At 44.0% G+C, this 21470-nt stretch overlaps 1 protein-coding gene across 1 annotated transcript in view; it reads right to left on the reverse strand.

Moving 5' to 3' along the window:
- YJU2 (YJU2 splicing factor homolog) overlaps positions 1 to 21470 on the reverse strand; it is a 60963-nt gene that overhangs the window by 31207 nt on the left and 8286 nt on the right. The window contains exons 2-4 of the mRNA XM_069217161.1: positions 5749 to 5849; positions 4960 to 5104; positions 1988 to 2122 (exon numbers count right to left, since the gene is read on the reverse strand). Coding sequence (XP_069073262.1) covers positions 1988 to 2122; positions 4960 to 5104; positions 5749 to 5849 — 381 coding nt within the window. The remainder of the gene's footprint in view (positions 1 to 1987; positions 2123 to 4959; positions 5105 to 5748; positions 5850 to 21470) is intronic.

The raw sequence follows: 21470 nt of genomic DNA on the forward strand, positions 1-21470 counted from the left end.
GGGGCACGGTGCATGCACAAACGGAAAACAGGCACACTTTATGTCACAATAAAGTCCTACTTCATATGACATGTTTTCTCTTTGATTCTTTTACCAACTGAGCTCGTAACAGACCTGCTTGTTTCCACTTTAATTTCACAGCTACCCCTGAAGAAGGGATTGTTTTCGTAAAATGCATTGGGTGTTTTTTTTAATGTATTCTGCATACAACACAACAGCCCTGTTTACAATGAATTTCACAGTTGTGGAACGACATTGGTACGTGAACTGATTGGAACATTATCCTGATTCCTCAACTAAGCATTGAAGATTTTAAGAATATTTGAGTTCAACTTTTTGTGAAGAATTAGCGCGGAGCATGTTAGGATTAAGGTGTTAAAGGCTGGTGGGCTTCGGCCATACAGCAGTGCGCACTGGGTCTGGCCCACCACGAAGGTCCAGCTCTTCAGGATATTTATACCCTGCTCTTGACAAACTAGTTCTAACCGTGTAATGAAAGTCTCAATGTATATGTTCCAGTACTCCTATGAAAGACTCAATCTAGTACCCATTCAAGTCCAAGGTTGTTTTTCTAATGCATTTTTTGTGTTTGATATATCTATGATGGTTTAGGGTGTCTTTATTTAAAAACCCTATTGGCCTGTTTGCAGGCATCGATGCACCAGCCATCCCAAAATGAATCATGCATGCGCTGCTACAAATAATAGGGCAGTAATCACGTAAACAACGTTGTAAATCTTAAGAGAAGATTCAAGAATAAATATCTAATTGAAATGTAAGATTTCCTTTTGAGATAACAAAGCGGAAGATCTACCACACCTAGTGGGATCATCTGTGTCAAAGCGTCCACATCTGCAAAACTGGCATTTATTAACTCTCTAAAACAGGGCCCCGTAGTTACAAAAACACCTGGCACACCTTAGTCCCAAGATAACCATAATTTCTTTAGCTAGTGCAATTTCTCAGTCAGTTCAACACTAAGGCCCTCATTATGAATACTTTGCTAATTGGTTTGACATTTCTCGTCCATAGTAAAGTATGGCTCCCCTGAGTCTGAATGTGTCAGGTATGACAACTTATGTCACACATTTACAAGTTTTCTCAGCTAATGGGGAATATCGTGCAGATCTTGGGGTTCACTACATGCGCATGTCCCAGTATTTTCTGGACATTTTCACCCAAGAACGATCGACAGGTCTGACCTGCTGAAATGTACCCGGGGTCTGTGTTTTTCATCACAATACTTATCGTTACGATATGTATGGTACATTTAAAGGCCAATGCGGGGGCCACGGAATGCAATTAAAGCAAACTTAACTCCACGTACAGTTACTTTATCACAGTATAGTTAAATTGTAAAGGATGTTGGCCTTTCTTGGAAAGTTACTATAAAATGCAAGGACTGCTGTCTTGGCCTAATCACTTTGGCGTAATGTGTGTCTTATGAAACCAGTCCTGTCCTTTTTATATCACTTCTTTAACAATCCTACCCAAACCAGGGAACTTCACCAGATTCCTAACTAATGCTAAAGTAACCAGCTGCTCCCAGACCACTCTAGTTCATTACAATTTCTGATGATAGGAACACCACCTTAACACTCTGCAAGATCATCTGGTCCATGAGAATTCATCCCCATGAACATCAGTCAAACTTGGATTACAGGTGTGCCAACCTGTACCAAGAGGTCACTTCCGCCCAGGAAAATACCATCTGCGAATCGCAGTGCGGTTGTATTATACCTTGCGTTCTGGACATCAACTCATGGAAACCATCTCACAAGAGTTACCCATCACTTCTCACTACAGACCCCTTCTAGATGTTATGTAATGTTAGACTGTGTAGCGCACTGATCACCCAAGATGGTCTCCAGGCGCTAGGGCAAGCGTGTAGGCGTGTGGTCCCCAAGGTGCTTATACAAGGAGCTCAAGAAGCGAGGAGGAAGCTCTGGTGAGTTGATGGCACCAGCAAATTCAAGCAGTGAAGTACCTTCATGGGGTTGTTCAGCTCTTCTTCTTCGCGTTCCCTCTGCTGTCGTTTCTCATCCTCTTCAAGCAGTTTCTCGGCCTGGAAGTTGCGAGTGGCCCCATGCTCCATTGCATAGTCCGTGTTCTCCGGGTCTGTCTAATGGGAAAAAAGGACATATAAGCATGCATGAATGGTGTTCTCGGTTTTAAAGAAGGCAGTATTAACTAATACCTGACGGTACATCAACAACTTGCTATAGGCAATTCAGCACCTCTGTCCTAGCTAAACCAATGGGAAGACTCTTTGGTTACAACACCGTTTGCCACATTGTGTTTTTCTCTTGTCTAAAAATGGCTTTCCTAGTAAAAACGAATGTGAAAATACACAAAAGGAAATTTTAGGGGGGGGGCACAGGAATACATCCCCTCGTACGCTATAACCAGGTAGAGTCGCTTGGATTTAAAATACAGCACTGGACAAGTATGGAGGTGAGGATGGGAGGAGGAAGGGCAGGCCTGATTAGTTTTGTTCACCAAGGGCAGCAACACAGCTAGTGTGAAGGATTTCACCCTTGCATGTGCAGTGCCGTATGAGTGGAATCAAGACCTTACCAACCAGGGCTTGGTCAAATGGAGATAGGTTGTCGTTGGGACCATGAGAGCGGTTTGGGTCACAACCCCCTGCGCCAAAAATGCTTCTTTTGGCGTCTGGGGAGGAGGCGCAATATGGTCCATGAAAAGGTTGCATAGATGCTGTTCACATCCCCAAATGTGATTGCTGAGCCAACCTGTATCTGGCTCGCTTAAGTATGCAGCAGAAGGCGATATCCCAGTTTTTAAATAGTTGTATTGGTACCAAGATTGTTACCGACTTTGACTACTGTTCCATTTGTTATTTCATTCATTTAACATGCATACTCAGCCCGAGGGAGTATCCTCGCCTTTGAAATGAGGAAACGCTTCTGCTCCCATCGCTACCTGTACTACTGGGTCAAGTGTCATTAGGCTTTTTAGTACAAACAGAGGTCTCTTCTGTGCACCTCTTGCAAGGATGAGCCGTGTAAAAGCGTCTGAGCATGCGAGAAAGCCAGGAACAAATGCTACTGCACACGTGGCAACAAACACTCAAAGGTGCAACAGACCACACTAGACAAACAGACCCACCTGCACCCAACGCAGCAGCTGTGCAATCTGCCATCACTGTCCTCATGACATCACTTCCCATCATAAGACGCCAGACACCAACATCCACCAGAACATATCCGACAGAATCTTTAACATACATACAACATGTCGTAACAACACCCTACAACCTGGCATCACGACCTGAACAAAACACCCATAACATGCAACCAACAAGGTGAACCGGATTCCAGTCATACATGTTAACCCTGACATCATACGAACAACAGTCAGCCTAGGAAAACACTACAAGGTCAACCAATAGCAGAATGTGTCCTTTACAACTACAGAAACATGGCATTTAACCCAGGGGGCACAAGCTCACTTCACACAGGACAACTTTAGGCCGATGTCCAAATTATGAGCTGGAGGTGTGGGACATTCTTAATCCTAAAAGGTATAAATAAATGAACATCTATGCAACACATTTCAACACTGCCTGCTCTTCCTAGTCTCGCTGATTGCGACAGACTGCTTTTTTTGTTAGTGGTTTAGCTGATTTGCTTTCCACCTTGATATTCTTATTTTATTCAAAATGATTTCCCTGTCCTCCTGCACCAGTGAGCGGGATGAACCATGAGTGGATGTCAACGCTGTAGGTTCAATCAACTACACCACTGTGTGAAACGAGGCTACCATACTAGTAGTCAATGATCTGTCATCATAAAATGCAGACCCACAAAATGGAGTGGTCTGACGGGAAACCCCCCACCTCTATTACACAGTGCAGCGGAATAATGGCTCGCTCACTAAATCAGTGGCGCGTGATAACTTTAGCTTTAAAAAAAAAAAAAAAGTCAAAGGAAAAAAAATAACGAGATCCCTAAATAATAAATGGAAAAAAGTAATCCCAGGAACATAAAAACCTCCAAAAAATTCGAGAATGGACAGGAAGGTGCAAGACTACAGTTAATATTGGATACAAGCGAAATTGTTTGTCCAAAATAAGTGACAAAAATGGATACCGGAAATATTTTCTCCAGGATTAATCTCCCGAGACTAAAATCAGAACCATTTTTGGCTCTAGAATAATCACACAGAACTAACTAAGTTTCCCATGCTTTTGGGGCTGATTAAAGACAGCGTGAATGCACACAGCCACAACTGCAACTAAAACGAAGCCTCTTCTAGTGGGATACCCCTCCAACCATCAGAAATGGCATTTTTGGCCTCCTGCTCTGAAAGCATAGCATTTCGGATGAAGGATTTACAAGCCCCCACCTGGAATTAGCACTGGCCTGAGAGGCCAGACCACAGATTTCTAAGGTCCTAAATCACCCAACACCACTCTGTGCCCCACAAACACCACTCTCGGAGTCACCAAAGTGTCACAATGAAGGACATGACTTCCAAGACACCTGCGGTGTTATACTTTGGGTTAATCATTTACATCACTGCCTTCAGTCCTCTTGCCCAACTGTAATGTGAACTTACTCATTTTTTCCCTTCAGTATTTTTATTGAGCATTTTTCGCAGCTTACAGCTTTAATCCGCTGTTACTCGTTACGGGAGTATTGTCCCAGCGTGAATCATTGTGTGGCTGACAATGTCAGTAACATTCAGGCAATGTACAGCATTAGAAGTGTCTAAAACGAGGATACCAAACAGCAGAGCGAAGCCAGCTCAGCCATCAGTGCACTTACTATTAAACCTCTTGGGAAGTTGAAAGTGCGCAGGTCCCTCCCATGTTTCCAAGAATCATGTTTCACTTCAGCCCATTTCAAAGCTTGTTTGTCAATCAAGTCCACAAGAAACCTGCCAATGGAAAACATCACAATCCCCATTTTCCCCCAAAACCTGTGAGGATTTTACCTTGAACGTAATCTCGGCGAGGCACCGTGTGCACTTGATGTAAAAGCGGAAGATGGGGAGTCCCAAGTACAACTCGTTCTGCACCGTTTCCTTGCGCGCATTGAACTTCTTGCCCTTGTAGATGTATTCCCCGCAAGTCTTGCACCTGAACAGAGAAAGGCACAGTAAATACAAACATGACTGGCGACATGGGCACAGAGGCTTCGCTTGCCACAACAGTGAGTCTGTATAATCCAAGCATGGAAGATTCACACATTCCAGGGCAACTAGGCGAGCTTCTTCCACTATGAATAGCCAGCCATCAGTGCTCCTCAATGCTTGTGGGCAGAGAGGCCTTTCAGGCTATGAAGCGCACATTACACCTTCTCTACGTTAATGTACACAAATACAGATACGTTCCCAGCTTCCAGGGTAACATCTCACTACCAAATCAGTTTGATGCCCAAACACCTGTAATACCAAAGGAAAGTGAGAATGGTGCTCAGGTGCCTATGAAGGCACACTCCCTATCTAATGGATAGAGAGGAAACTCTGGACATGTCCAGCAAAACTTAATTGAGTGGAGCAAAAAGTAAACCAATGCTGTGCATCTCATTCTAAGAATTTGCTATATTGCATAGGCCTATTAGCTCCGCTAGGTATGCTGAAATGACCTTCCATTCCCTGTTCACTCACAAACCTGGTCACACGGCTCACTATGATGCTCAGAACATCACCCACCACACCTCCTAAACCCTGTGAAGTATCATCAAAACTCTTCCTCGGCCACACCGAGCCGCCATCTCTCACCTCATGTTGAATGGAGCCATCAATCGCACCACATACTGGCGATCTTTGGGAAGTTTGAGCTTGGGGATTTTTGACGGATCGAAGTCTGGTGGGTAATATTTCTATAAGAGAAGAAAAGGTAAAACATATTTGAGCCACGAGAATGTGTGCTGCGCAAATATCATCAAACGAAGGGTCACACTCGCTCAATCAGGCCAGCTAAACTTGCGGCACACGTTGACTTACGGGCAGGATCATTTAGATCTATCCAGTGGAGATAAAATGAAAACTCATGCTATCTGAGATGATTTTCTATATTGATTTATTTGTTTTTATTTTTGCTCCTGCACTAAAGAAAGTAAATGGGCATACTGCAAGTGATACATATAAACAGTAGCAATTACTGATTGAATAAGAGATGGTAAGGGGTACATCAAAATAACAAAAGTCGTCTTTCAGATGTAACAGAAGAAGCAAGATTTTAGGTGACATCTGAATGACATAAGACAAGATGTGATGCTTTGATCTGCATGAAGAGAACTCCAGAAAGCAGTTGCCGCTGCTGAATGAAATTGCTCTTATGCATGGGCCAACATTCAGATAACAGATTCCTGCTTCTTGGTGCTCGCTGCCGCCCTGAGACGTTCATGGTATGAAAGCTAACGCAAATGTAGGGGTTTGTATGCTGGGCATCCAATTTTCAATTTGCCTCTTGCCGCAACTGGTAACCAATGTAAGCTGGAAAGCAGTGGTGGCAATACCGGACCCATTAGGTGAGGATAAGAATCAGGCCTTGGAGTTTATGACAGCCTTGAGGAAGGTGGGGGATCCGAGGCATCCTGGCAAGAATGGTATTGTCAAAGTCCAAGCACGAAAGAACCAATGCATGGCCAGCAATGCTTGGACTATAGATGACAACTGGACAAATTGATTGAAGGAGTTGAGGTGAAAATTGCACCCCAAGAGTAAAATGTTCATGCTCAAGGTTCACACTTATCAGCTTTTAGCTATATGGTTCATTACAGTCTGTGGTTATCCCTTTTTAGGTTGCAGACTACTAGACGGCGCACCTGTGTAGTATGTGAAAGACACCATGGGGAGTTCTAGAAAGTTTACCTGGGAATACATTCTGCCCATTGCTTGTCACTGGCTTTCTAACTCACGTTTTCTGGCTTTCCATTTGCTGGCTTTATTTGCTGTAGACTCCACAGCTCGAGTTCATACCTCCCCATGCCAAAGTTATGTATATAGAATTCTTCCGCAAACTCATTTTCTGTAATAAACAGGCATGTAAATCTGGTTCTTATTGCATCACATTTGCTGGGCATTAAAAGACAGAGGTCAAATGCCAAGCAATGTCTTCATGGAGCCTGGAGTTTATTTTGCTTTCAGCTGACTTCAAAGTAAAAGTGTTTACAGGAAAGAGGAATGCAGCATACTTACTCCATGAAGCCTGCTTGTGCCCTTTTTTCAAACATTTTATTTTAGACATAGCCATCTCAAAAGCTATCTTGTTCTTCAGCTGCAGGAAACATTTGCCTTTCACTCATGAGGCATGAATTCATATTGGCATTGTCAGGGTGGGTGGAAGCGTGAAAGTTTCTAACATCATGTTTGAAAACTATTACATACAAAAAAAAAAAAAAAAAACTTGCACTGATTTAATCGGATGCACTAGTACTACTAAGATGAAAAAGTTCTGCTATTAATTAAATACATTTTTGGACTTTTTGGCAGAAACTCTCATATTTAACATGTTTTTGCAAACTTTCTTTACAAATGAAGGTGGCCCATAAGTTAAGTGTGTTGGACATCCTTGTTAAAAGTTTTATTTCATGTCAATTAACTTGAAAATAAATGTATGTCCGTTTTAAAGCCGGGGGGGGGGGGGGGGGGGGGGGGGAGGGTCAGGGGTGGGGGGGGGGTGCGTGCAAAGTTCAGGCGTGTGCTTCCGGAACGCATTGATTAAGTCTGATGTACTAGTACTACTAAGATGAAATAGCTCTGCATGCAAATGAAATAAGTTTGGAATTTTTGCTGAAACTTTTTCATATTTACCACTTTTTTGTGCAAAATTCCTCTTGTTTGGGGAGTCATTTTATTTTTAACTGCCTTTTTTCAGAACAAAGTACAAAACCGCATTTCAGTCTCAGTTTCTGTCTAACATGTGGTGATTGTGGGCAATTTACACTGTTTCTGGCCCATTTACTGTCAAGCACAGGATAAGATCTTTTCACAGGAAAAACCCAGCCACATTGTGACAATTTAAAAATGCTTGGTTTTCACTTTCATGTGAAAGCATATGCTTTACTTATGACTTCTGTGGCAACTCTTTTTGGAGAGCTGGTTAAGTTTTAAGACACTTTTTTATGAAAGCTTTTGTGTATGTGTAACTACACAATAATTATGTATTCTATCTGCAACTGTGCCTTTTTTGGAATACATATATTACTGGCTATAAACGATTTCCTCATTTGTCTTTGCAGGTACTAGCGTCATGACTTGAATGGTGCAGCAGGTGCAGTGTCACAGGGGACCAAAAGGTTCAGAAAACCCACTGATTGCTATATTTTACTACTAAACAAGCACTCACAAGTGCAATTATCTTGCAGGCACTAAGGTCATGATTTGAATGGTGCAGCAGATGCAGTGGCACAGGGGCCAAAAGGTCTAAGAAACCCACAAGTATATTTACCCTGTAACCACTATGGTTATGATTTGAATAATGCCGCAGGTGTAGTGGCACAGGGGGAAAAGGTCTAGGAAACCCACTGAACACAGATTATTGCTATATTTTAGTACAAAACAAGCAGTCACAAATGCAATTACCTTGCAGGCACTAGGGCCATGATTTGAATGGTGCAGCAGCACAGGGGCGAAAAGCGCTAGGAAGCCCACTTAATACCAATTATAGATATATTTTACTAGTACCCCCAACTTGGAACCAGCTATGGCTGATATCTCCTCGAGCCCTAGAGACCGTCTGCTGTCCTAGTGCTCCCTGTGGCACGGTGCAAACACCGCCTCCCCTACCACCAAGCTTCCTGAACCTTCCTCTCTCTCCCCTCACAGGAATCCATCCTCGCAGGCTTCCTCTTCACCTTAAAAGTGTATGGATCACCTTTTTTTTTTTTTTTTTTTTTTTTACACTAAGAGCAGCTTTTATAACAAGCATTGGCAATGCAAATAGGTCTAGCATTTGCAAGAGTTGGCGCTATTGGCCTTGTAAATGACAATGGTGGTCATTCTAACCCTGGCGGTAAAAACCGCTAGGGCGAATGACCGCGGTAGCACCGCCAACAGGCTGGCGGTGCACCGCTGGGCATTCTGACCGCGGCGGTTCAGCCGCGGCCAGAAACGGAAAGTCGGCGGTGTACCGCCGACTTCCCGCTGCCCTTGAGAATCCTCCATGGCGGCGGAGCGCGCTCCGCCGCCATGGGGATTCTGACACCCCCTACCGCCAGAGACCCGCCAGGAACAGGATGGCGGTAGGGGGTGCTGCGGGGCCCCTGGGGGCCCCTGCATTGCCCATGCATGGGCATGGGCACTGCAGGGGCCCCCGTAAGAGGGCCCCAAAAAGAATTTCAGTGTCTGCCTAGCAGACACTGAAATTCGCGACGGGTGCTACTGCACCCGTCGCACTCCAGCAACTCCGCCGGCTCCATTCGGAGCCGGCTTCATCGTTGCTGGGTCTTTCCCGCTGTGCTGACGGGCGGCCTTTTGGCGGTCGCCCGCCAGCACAGCGGGAAAGCCAGAATGGCCGCCGCGGTCTTGTGACCGCGGTGCGGTCATTTGGCGGTAACCGCATGGCGGGCGGCGACCGCCACCCGCCGCGGTTAGAATCACCGCCAATGTCTTTTACCCTTGTGTTATGGGGGGGATTATGTGGTGTGGAGTGGAATTATGTGGGCTGGATTGGCATTGTTAATTGGAGAATTTTGTGGCTGGGAATGGTATGAATGTGTGCAGTGCAATTATGTGGCATGGTGTGCAGTGGAATTATATTGATAGTAATTATATGGTTCTGAGTGTCCTGGAATTATATGGAGTGGGAATGTGTGTGATGGAGTGTAACTATGTGGAATGGTATTTTGTGATGTGTAGTACTATGTTGTGGAGTTTAATTATGTGGTGTGCTGCTAATTTTGTGGCATGGGATTCTATGGTGTGAATTGGATGTATATGGTGTGTTATGTAAATGTGTTGTTGAGTTGAATTATGTGATTTGTTGCCGAATTATGTGATGTGGAATAGAAATGTATGGAGTGAAATTGTATTGCGTGGAACTGTGGGGCATTGAGTGAAATTATGCTGATTAGAATAATGTGGCGTGATGTGGAGTGTATTTATGTGGGTTGTTGCTATGTTGCAGTTGCCAGTGTCCTTGAGTGGAATCTGACTGCCCTAGAATGCAGTGGTGCAGATTAGAGTGTTGCATAGTAGAGTGCAGTGGTGCAGAGTGTATTGGTGCAGCGTAGAGTGGCATAGAGTGCAGCGGCGTAGAATAGATCAGAGTACAGTGGCAGAGAGTGATGCAGAGTAGAGTATAGTGCCATAGAGTGCAATTAAATACAGTGTAGTGGAGCAGAGTGAAGTGGTGTAGTGATGCAGAGTAGAGTGGCATGGAGTGGTGTAGAGTGCTTTGGCAAAGAATGCAGCAGTACAGAGTAGAGCGGCGTAGAGTTCAAGTGGTGTAGAGTGCAGTGCTGTTGAGTGGCGTAGAGTGTACTGACGTTAAGTGCAATGGCATAGAGTAGAGTGGCATAGATTACAATGGCACGGAGTGGTGTAAGGTAAAGTGCAGTGGCATAGAATAGAGTAATGTCAAATGGTGTAGAGAGTAGTGGCGTACAGAGCAGTTGTGTAGAGTAGATTAGAGTGTCGTACAGTGGATTGGCAGAGTGCAGGGGGTAGAGTGGAGTGGTACAGAGTAGAGTGCATTGGCATAGAGTGGAGCGGCACACAGTGGAGTGTTGCAGAGTGGCGTAGAGTATAGTGATGTAGAACAGAGTTGTGCAGAGTGGAGTGGCCTAGACTGAAGTGGTATTAGAGTGCAGTGGCGAAGAATGCAGTGGCAAAGAGTAGAGTGAAGAGGCACAGAAGGGAGTAGTGCAGACTGAACTAGAGTGTAGTGGCACAGAGTGCAGTGATGCAGTGTACAGTGGAGTGGTGCAGAGTAGAGTGGTTGAGAGGGGAGTGGTGCAAGGTAAAGTGCAGTGGCATAGAATAGAGTGCCATAGAGCAATGGCAATAAATGGTGTAGAGGGGAGTGGCATAGAGTGCAGTTGTGTAGAGTAGATTAAAGTGTCGTACAGTGGATTGGCATAGATTGCAGGGTGGTAGAGTGGAGTGGTACAGAGTAGAGTGCATTGGCATAAAGTGTATTGGCATAGAGTGCAGTGGCAGAGTGGAGTGTTGCAGAGTGGCATAGAGTATAGTGATGTAGAACAGAGTTGTGCAGAGTGGAGTGGCCTAGACTGAAGCGGTATTAGAGTGCAGTGGCTAAGAGTGGTGCAGAGTAGAGTGAAGAGGCACAGAAGGGAGTAGTGCAGACTGAATTAGAGTGCAGTGGCACAGAGTGCAGTGATATGGTGTACAGTGGCGTGGCGTACAGTGGAATATGCATGGTGTGATAGCATTCCGTAACAGACGGCACATCTTCAATTAAATTTACCATTACATTTGAACAGACATACAATTTCACTCATAAAAGTATACAGCGCACAAACTATACTGTGTGGCAATGTCATAACCTAGTGCATTCATTTGTTTTGATTGTTTTTAAAATATTTGTTTCCACCACACTTCAGAATTATCAAAAAAACATGCTTAATATGGGCGTTTCGTATTCTGAAGTATCTGCACAGTTCATTTAACCGCTACGGTGCCTTGGACGAGATCACCTCGTCCTGCAACCGGGAACAGGGGGGAGCGCTAGCGCTCCCCCCATGGGCCCCACACCCACACCCCCTGGTCGTGGATAGAAGGGGAATCCCTTCCCCTTCCACCCCGACCCCCCACCCCCCCCGCCTTCCCGCCGTGACGTCAGCGTGCATCGCGCGCTGACAATCACAGAGGCCTCCTCCCATCGCTAAGCATTTATCTTCCGATCACGTGGAGGAGGCCGGAGAGGCATCAAAGGGAAGGAAATTAATTTCCTTCCCTTTGAAGTCTCTCTGAGCGTTTCAAGCCGAATTGTAATCCGGCCTCATAAAAATAGGGCAGATTGGCCTATTTTGGTGAGGCCAATCTGCCCCCAAGGGGGACAGAAACCACTAGACACCAGGGAGTTTTTTTTTTCTTCGTGAATTTCACGCAATGGGAGCGACCCCTTAGGCAAGGGTCGTTCCCCTGGGGGGCAAATTTATTTTAGGCCATTTCTGCCCCCCTGGGGGGGGGGGGCAGATCAGCCTATTTTAATGAGGCCGATCTGCCTCCAAGGGGGGCAGAAACCACTAGGCACCGGGGATTTTTTTTTTTGTGCCAATGTCACGCAAGGGGAGCGACCCCGTAGGCAAGGGTCACTCCTGGAGGGGGAGGGGAGGGGTGTTGGGGAGGCAAATTTATTTTAGGTCATTTCTGTCCCCCCCCCCCCCCTGGGGGCAGATCGGCCTATTGTTATTAGGCCGATCGGCCCCCAGGGGGGTCAGAAACCTCTAGGCGCCAAGGCAAATTTCTTTTTTTTTGTGTTTTTTTTAAAGTTTTTTTTTTTAGAGATGGGGAGCGACCCATTAGGCAAGTGTCGCTCCCCTGGGGGGCAAATTGTATTTATACCATTTCTGCCCCCCTTGGGGGCAGATCGCCCGATTTTAGGTCAATCTGCCCACAAGGGGGCAGAAACAACTAGGCATCGGGGATTTTGTTTTTGCGCCAATGTCACGCAAGGGGAGCGACCCCGTAGGCAAGGGTCGCTCCCGGGAGGGGGGGAAATTTATTTTAGGCCATTTCTGCCCCCTCTGGGGGCAGATCAGCCTATTTTTATTAGGCCGATATGCCCCCGGGGGGGCAGAAACCTCTAGGAGCCAGGGCTAATTTTGTTTGTGTGTTTTTTTTTTGTTTGTTTGCTTTTTAGAGATGGGGAGCGACCCATTAGGCAAGGGTCACTCCCCTGGTGGGCAAATTGTATTTAGACCACCTCTGCCCCCCTTGGGGGCAGATCAGCCAATTTTTGTTAGGCCAATCTGCCCTCATGGGGGCAGAAACCACTTAGACACCAGGGATTAGTGTGTGTGTGTATGCGTGTGCTTTCTTTAGGGAGGCAGCACCTTGGGTAAGGATTGCTCCCCATGGGAGCACATTACTGTTGGCCATATCTGCCTCCCATTGGGGGCAGATGGGCCTATTTTTGGAAGGCCCATCTGCCCCAAGGGGGGGCAGAAAGCCCACCAGAGGCCAGGGAAGTTTTTTTTCCAAAAATAAGAAGATGGGGGTATGGCCATACCCCCACCCCAAATAAATGGGGCCAAAGTTGTTCTGCTAGTGGGCAGATGGGGCAATTACCCCTAATCCACAAAAACAAAAAATATTGGGGTGGTGGCTACCAACCAGTATGGGCCTGGTTACGCCCCCACCTCAACTGAAGGGGGTAACAGTCTTTCAGCTCTCCCCCACACTCTAAAACATCTTATCCCACAGCAAGCAAGAAGGCATTTGATTATTTTGGGTTTTAGTTTTACATTTGGGCCATGAGATCTTGGCTCACTCTCAAAATCGTCCCACTTGGAATGGTGAGGGCTGCACTTTACGGACTTTGGGACGCTGCTATGTAGAAAAATCCACAAGACCTAGACACATCTGAAAACTAAACATCTGGGTGATTCCAGACTGGTGTGTTTCACATTCACCCCGCACCATTTTTGTACCCACAATCCCCTGCAAACCTCCAACTTTGCTGGAAATCACACATTTTTCCCACGTTTTTGTGATGGAACCTTCCGGAATCTGCAGAAATCCACAAAATACCTACCACCCAGCATTGTCTCGTCTATACCGATAAAAATTCTGCTGCACTTGTCAGCCTAAAAAAGATTTTTTTGCAAACTGCCCTTTTGGACCCCCTTTGTTCCCCCTCAATATCGACATGTTTTTGGCTCTTCCCTTTCACAAGCATTTGCCCCACCTACACAAATGAGGTATCATTTTTAGCGGGAGACTGGGGGGAACATTGGGTGGTATGAAATGTGTCCCAGTGTGGTGATCCCACACAGAAATGTGGGACAAATGTGATTTTTTAGCTACATTTGAGGTTTGCTGAGGATTCTGGGTAAGAAAACATTGGGGGAATCCACGCAAGTCACACCTCACTGGACTCCCTCGGGTGTCTAGTTTCAGAAATGTCTGGGTTTGGTAGGTTTCCCTAGAAGGCTGCTGAGCCCAGGACCAAAAACGCAGGCACCCCTCTGCAAAAACAGGTAGTTTTGTATTTGATAATTTTGATTTGTTCACGTTGTGTTTTGAGCCATTTCCTTTCGTGGGCGCTAGGCCTACCCACACAAGTGAGGTACCATTTTTATCGGGAGACTTGGGGGAACGCTGGGTGGAAATTTGTGGCTCCTCTCTGATTCCAGAACTTTTTGTCACCGAAATGAGAGGAAAAAGTGTTTTTTTTTGGCCAAATTTTGAGGTTTGCAAAGGATTCTGGGTAACAGAACCTGGTCAGAGCCCCACAAGTCACCCCATCTTGGATTCCCCTAGGTGTCTAGTTTTCAAAAATGTGCTGGTCTGCTAGGTTTCCCCAGGTGCCGGCTGAGCTAGAGGCCAAAATCCACAGGTAGGCACTTTGTAAAAAACACCTCTGTTTTCTGTGAAAAAATGTCATGTGTCCACGTTGTGTTTTGGGCCATTTCCTTTCGTAGGCGCTAGGCCTACCCACACAAGTGAGGTATCATTTGTATCGGGAGAATTGGGGGATCATAGAATAGCAAAACAAGTGTTATTGCCCCTTGTCTTTCTCTACATTTTTTCCTTCAAAATATAAGAGTGTAAAAAAAGACGTCTATTTGAGAAATGCCCTGTAATTCACATGCTAGTATGGGCACCCCGGAATTCAGAAATGTGCAAATAACCACAGCTCCTCATCACCTTATCTTGTGCCCATTTTGGAAATACAAAGGTTTTCTTGATAGCTATTATTCACTCTTTATATTTCAGCAAATGAATTGCTGTATACCCGGTATAGAATGAAAACCCACTGCAGGGTGCAGCTCATTTATTGGCTCTGGGTACCTAGGGTTCTTGATGAACCTACAAGCCCTATATATCCCCGCAACCAGAAGAGTTCAGCAGACGTAACGGTATATTGCTTTCAAAAATCAGACATTGCAGGAAAAAGTTACAGAGTAAAACTGCTGTTTTTTTTACCTCAATTTCAATGTTTTTTGTCCGGTTGTTATTTTCTGTAGGAAACCCTTGTAGGATCTACACAAATTACCCCTTGCTGAATTCAGAATTTTGTCTACTTTTCAGAAATGGTTAGGTTTCTAGGATCCAGCATTGGTTTCACGCCCATTTCTGTCACTGACTGAAAGGAGGCTGAAAGCACAAAAAAAATCGTAAAAATGGGGTATGTCCCAGTAAAATGCCAAAATTGGGTCTTCTGATTCAAGTCTGCATGTCCCTGAAAGCTGGTGATTTCAGCACCGCAAACCTTTTGTTGATGCTGTTTTCAGGGAAAAAAACACAAGCCTCCTTCTGCAGCCCCTTTTCCCCATTTTTTTTTAAAAAAAGAAAAATAAATTGTCACTGTAATTTGACTAATTTCTTGGCCTCCTTCAGGGGAACCCACAAAGTCTGGGTACCTGAAGAATCCCTAGGATGTTGGGAAAAAAAGGACGCAAATTTGGCATGGGTAGCTTATGTGGACAAAAAGTTATGAGGGCCTAAGCGAGAAATATTCCAAATGGGCAAAAAAAGGCCTGGCACAGGAAGGGGAAAAGGCCTGGCAGCGAAGGGGTTAAAGACATTCAAATTATGTTGTGTGCTGGGAAAATAAATAACATTGTACAGACTTCCTCAAGCACTCGCTGGAGCCAGCATAATTGTCACATAAATCCTCTAACTTAGAAGTCACATGAAAGAAAATTAAACACCAAGATCCTTGAAAGACTGACCCAGACATCTGACCTTTGGCTTTAAATGCACAGCAAACGTTACAAGATAAGAACAATATTAAAAGGCCTGTTTACAGAAATCGACCACTGGTGGACCAATACAGTAAATAGGGTTTGGGCAAGGAAAGGGACGAACTTGAGCTGGACAGCCTAAAACAAGGAGAGCCCACAAATAGAAAGCAAGCAAATGTGAGTTACAAACTGCAAAGCCAATGCTAAACAGCAGGCAGAATGTATTCCCATGGAAGCTTACAAAATATCCCCAAGATGTAGTTAGCAGACTGTAGTCCATGACCTACAAATAGGACTTTTAAACCTTTCAGTAGCAGGCCCTTAGCCCTTCACCATCATCTTGCTGAAACTAAACATTGCCCAAGCAAGGAAAATATATATGCAGGGGCTCTATTCTTGAGCAACAAGGAATAAACAAGGAGGAAACGATTGCTTCATGGCACCAGTCTCAAATTGAAACACTAACTGCAGTGTGTTGCTTAATACCCATGTTTCCTTTAGTCAAGCTGACAAAGGTATTCAACTGTCCGCAGTCTCAATTAAATCTAACAATGACACATTCAAGAAAAGCACCACCGCTCCAACAGTAAACAGCTAGTGCCAAAAAACAGGCTTGGAAGGCAGAAGATTGATTGTGCCTAAATAGTTCAGAGATGGAAATATTGCAGATAGAGAACTTTGTAGTGGCCAAATAGCTGGAGACCAGCCCCAGGACCATTAAAACTTTGACATATAAACCATTCTACAAACACTTCGAATGGATGAAGTGTTTTGAGTGTTATACTTAACATCAGATGACACAAGTCACCATTTACTTCAAGAAAGGGCAGACATCTTCTGGAGCGATAGTCTATATTTATAGCATAAGTGTGAAATATGTTCAATCAGTCATGAGGGCAGGCAACCAATTGCAACTCCACTAATCCTGTACAAAGACACGACACATTAGCAAAGCCAAAAGGCCTCGCTTTTTAGACATACAAAGGATTAGTGGCAGAGAAACGAAGAACAGTCAGGAAGAGAGGTAAGCGAGGCACACAGTTATAAACCAAACACACCTCAGATTTGGGTTTAAAAGCAAAATTCATTATGGTTTTTTTTAGGGACAAACCTTTTCTAATGTATTCTTCATTGTAAACATGTTTGTTTTACAGGTCGTTACATATTATGTGTATATTGTAGGATGTGTGTGTTCACCTATAGGACTTCATTAAAGCCCTTATGAAGTTGAGCTGGAGCGACAATGTAATGAAACCTCCATCCTGCCCTTAATGCCTAGCTTTAGGGTACGTAGATTTCGACAGGTGGCAAAGTGCCAGCTGCATAAATTAAATCCTAAAAGATATAATTCCTAAAATCTTTACATGGAAATTAAGTGTATTATAAACACTCTGCACCGATTTAGAATATAAACTTAAAGGACCGGTGTTTTAAATGGGATAAAATAACGGCTGCCCTGAAGTATTGCAAAACATTTTGGGATGTGGCCAATGAAGCACACAAATAAAGAAACAACCCATACCTGACAGAGGGTTCCCCTCGGCTACACCCCTTAAAATGAGAACTGGTTTAAAAATGTTCTCATGACCCTTGCTACAGAGAGACTGCAAGTGATGGTACAAGGCAAAAAATTGTGTAACTAAAGATATCTCACACAGGTCGCACCCTTAACCAGGTACATTAACAATAATTATGAATCGCGAGACATGTGTCATGCAATAGGTCTTTGTGAGTAAAGACCACTACACAGACAGGACTGCAGCCGCTGCCAAGCCACTGGGTCAGCAACCTCACCAACCTGAAATACCCTGGACCGAAGGAACGATCTGGAGGGACCAGGTCATCATATTAAATAATAATGTAAAATATTGTTCAGTGCCAGCGTTTTACCCGTGGGTTTAATTAAAAACATTTTTTTTCAGCTAGCACCTTTCATGCATTCCTTGAACTCATATTTCATGGAATATATGTAAACTAAGAGTTACACCCTTCAAATTATGGTAATTTTTAAAAAGGAGTGCTAAATTATAGCAGTCCCTCTAGAAAGAAATTCGGAGCAGAAATATTGCGCCTGTTTTTTTTTCCAAAGAAAGGCACACAATTACACACTTCTTTCGGTCCTACCTAAAGGTCAGATCTACCCCCTCCCCAATCTTTCCTCATGAATGGAAGCTCGGCACAGACAACAATGGCATCCTAGCAATGAGACTTTCACCAATGCCTGAAGCAAAACCCATGATTTTGTTTAGCAATTTCTGCAGTGTGTATTGTGTTTGAAAAAGACTGCAGAAAGGCCACAATCATCTAACAAACAAATTACTTTCAAAGCATCTCTCAATGTTAATGACTTGACATGGCTCGATTTCAACATGTATTTCACATGTAGCTAACAGGCACACACTATCCTCACACAAAAATCTACTAAACACAAGAAATGAAAAGCAGAAGTCTAACTCAACAGGATGAGCTCCTCATGTCTGGACTCAGGAAACAACTTCTGTCAATCGATATTTTCTGTCTCGAAATAGGGCCTGCTAACTGGGCCATCTGACCCTGCGCTAATCAACTGCTCCTAGCAGACTATATGAGACCTTGTTCTTGCATGTTTAGCCACTTCTCCCATTTTAGAATTTATATTCTCAGCCCCCACAGTCCGCCCTGACCTCACTGCCCGCAGTCTGTCCCGTCATCAAAATTCCTGCCCTCTGAGACGGTTTCTCTCCAGCTCTCCCTTAAAAACGTGATGCAGGCAGGAGCTGTCTCGAAAGAGCATGCTGCATCAGTTAGCATGAGTTGTTTGGGGTCGGTCTGCTACAGCACCAATCTGCAGGTTTGGCCAAAAAGAGAACTGCATTTGTTGCGGAGACCCAACCTTGGTAGATGCTGGTGAAGCCAGGACACCGGGAAATTCCCAGTCAAAATCTTAGAAAATTCCTGGTTTGATAATACCGAAATTCGCAGGATTTTCTGTATAGTTGTGGTCCTAAACTGACATATTGAATATATTAGTTAGGTTCTGAGAACTCAACCCCCCTCACCCAAAGATTTTTTTAATGCATTTTATTCCTGCTACTTTGGCACTTGCAAAACAGTCGGTAAACTTAAAACTAACCAGTTTGGAGGGTTTGCAAAGGGAACAGGGTCTGCAACACGGAGAAATGGTGGTTGGGAGGAGATTCTAAAAGCAGCAACTCGGAGAAGAGCATGCGGCGTAACAGCCAGAGCTGCCGGTTTTGGAAATGAGGAACAGGGTTTGAGTCTCAGCGTCGACTCAACATTCAGTTCTGGGCAAATCACTTGATTTGCTTCATGTAACCAAAGAGTTTAATTGATGCGCACTATAAGCAAATGCAAAAAATAAAGTGTTGGTGGGAGTGGAAAGCAGCAACAAAGTAAAACAAAACCTGTGCTGTCACAGGTTGGACAGAACTTTCACTATATGTAAGTTGTAAACACATGCACTCTCGAAAGAGTGCTTAGTGCTGGTAAACAGGAGATGAAAGCTGTAAAACACACACATTCTCAAAATGAGCAGGAATCAAAGAAAACAAAATAGTCCCCAAAGCATAAAGATACCATACTTGGTCCCTGCTCCTTGGAAGCAAAAGGAGGGACAAAGAGGAAGGATTGACCTCTAGCAAGCAAGGACACAGGTTATTGAAACAAACAAATGAAAAGCAGTTAAGCCCACAAAGAAGTACATACTAAAGTATATACAGGAGGTCTTGAAAGCTTGACCTAAAAACTTCTATAAAGTATTTCAGCGCTTTATAAGAGCACCAGTTATATTACAAAAAGACACTTTTTTTATGGCATCACAGGATGTTGATCCTACGCCGAGACTCGAACCTGGTTCCACAACTTGGCAGCTCTTTCCATTACTTCACTTATTTATTATAGTCATCTGCAACATGTACAAAACACATTGACAAAGACCATATATTTTGCATTGGTGAGAGCTATTGTCTTTGCTAATGCTTGTTCTTTATTATTACATATTATATGATTTAGAAATACATACCTTCCGGATGTGTGATGTACGAAAACTTCTCCAACATTTGATTTTACTAAAATATTGTCCATGTAAAATAGAAACCCAGCCCATCTAAAGGGTGCCACTAACTGACTTGCCTCTTAGTTCTCTGTTGGCAGTCAGTGTGAGTGAAAGCATGAATATCTCAAAATTAATGTTTGAAAACTGTTCCTTAAAAAATACCTGCATTGATTTAGTCTGATCTACTACAACTAAGATGAAACAGTTCTGCAGGTGAATAAAATACATTTTTGGAATTTTTTAAGAGACTTTTTTTTTTATATTTTACGTTAGTCGGAGAATGACTTTATAAATGAATATTGCCCAAAGGTTGACTGTACAGGACACCCTTGTTACTTGCTTTCTTTCACGTCAATTAACTTGTAAATAAATGCTTGTCCGCTTTAAAAAGGGGGGCCCCATGCACAGGTCAGGAGTGTGCTTGAAGCCCCGATCTACAGAGACATTATAGTAAAGATTATACCGCAGCGCTGGCCTCAGTGCAGCATAGCTGCAAGGGAAAAAAAAGCCGTAACGCAGTCAACGCTGGCTATTTATCTTTAACTTCAGCCAATGGCAACACAGCTGAAAAAACAGTGGCAAAGTCAATAGATCTTGCATAGGCAAGACCTATTGGCTTGGCAAATTACTGTTCTATCAGTCAATGGATGAGTTGGTCTAGTGCTTCAACTGGTTGTAAATACGAGATTTAGAAAGCTTGTCCACATCATGTTAGAATAGGGGAATTCTCTCCATCAAAAAGGCTCTCTTTTTTAATTGAATTGGGGAGTAAATTGAGCCATAATGCTCAGATGCACCGCTAACGTTCTAATTTGGACACGGATTGCATCATACTGTATATTCCTCTATAACTTCAGCTTAATCAGGTTCAAGACCTGGCTTAACACACATCTTTTCCATCTCCGTTTTGGGGCAATCAACTGTTCTACAACGCACTGCGAACACAGGGACCATACTTATAAGCCAACAATATAAAAAAGTCCCATGTCCAACAGCCCCTCCTTATTTTTCATTCCTTCTATACTCCACCCTTCTGAAAAACAACCAGAATTTGTTACCCATGCCTTAAAGTGCTTGGACAGAAAGCCTGCACTACAATTAGCTGTGCTCGACTATCTGTTGATTTCCAGCAGCCAATCAAAAAACATTAAACACAAAAAATACTTATTCTAAGAGCCCATGTAGTCCATACTGACATCCAATCATATGCCTTTCCTATCTATCTATATATATATATATATATATATATATATCCAGAACTACAAAGTCCCTCCTCTTTCTTTGCTGCTTCCAGACAGAGATAGGTGATCCCCTCTTACTTATGTTCATAACGTGATTGTATCTAATTGGGAATTGTAATAATTCTTGCAGCGGGAGCAGGGATTTGAACCTGGCAAGCCGCAGTGCATTTTCTGAAGCGGTGCAATCACGCGACCTGATCAGTGCATTTTGCGCAACCAGTGCTGGCTGACTTCGCAGTTTATGCCATTTATACCAGAGGCATTTCTAACATCCGCTCGGGCATCCCTATGAGCGTGCCTTGCCTTTTAGATCATCTTGGGTGGCGC

This window comes from Pleurodeles waltl, chromosome 12 (genome assembly GCF_031143425.1).
Source record: "Pleurodeles waltl isolate 20211129_DDA chromosome 12, aPleWal1.hap1.20221129, whole genome shotgun sequence".
Classification (NCBI taxonomy): Eukaryota; Metazoa; Chordata; class Amphibia; order Caudata; family Salamandridae; genus Pleurodeles; species Pleurodeles waltl.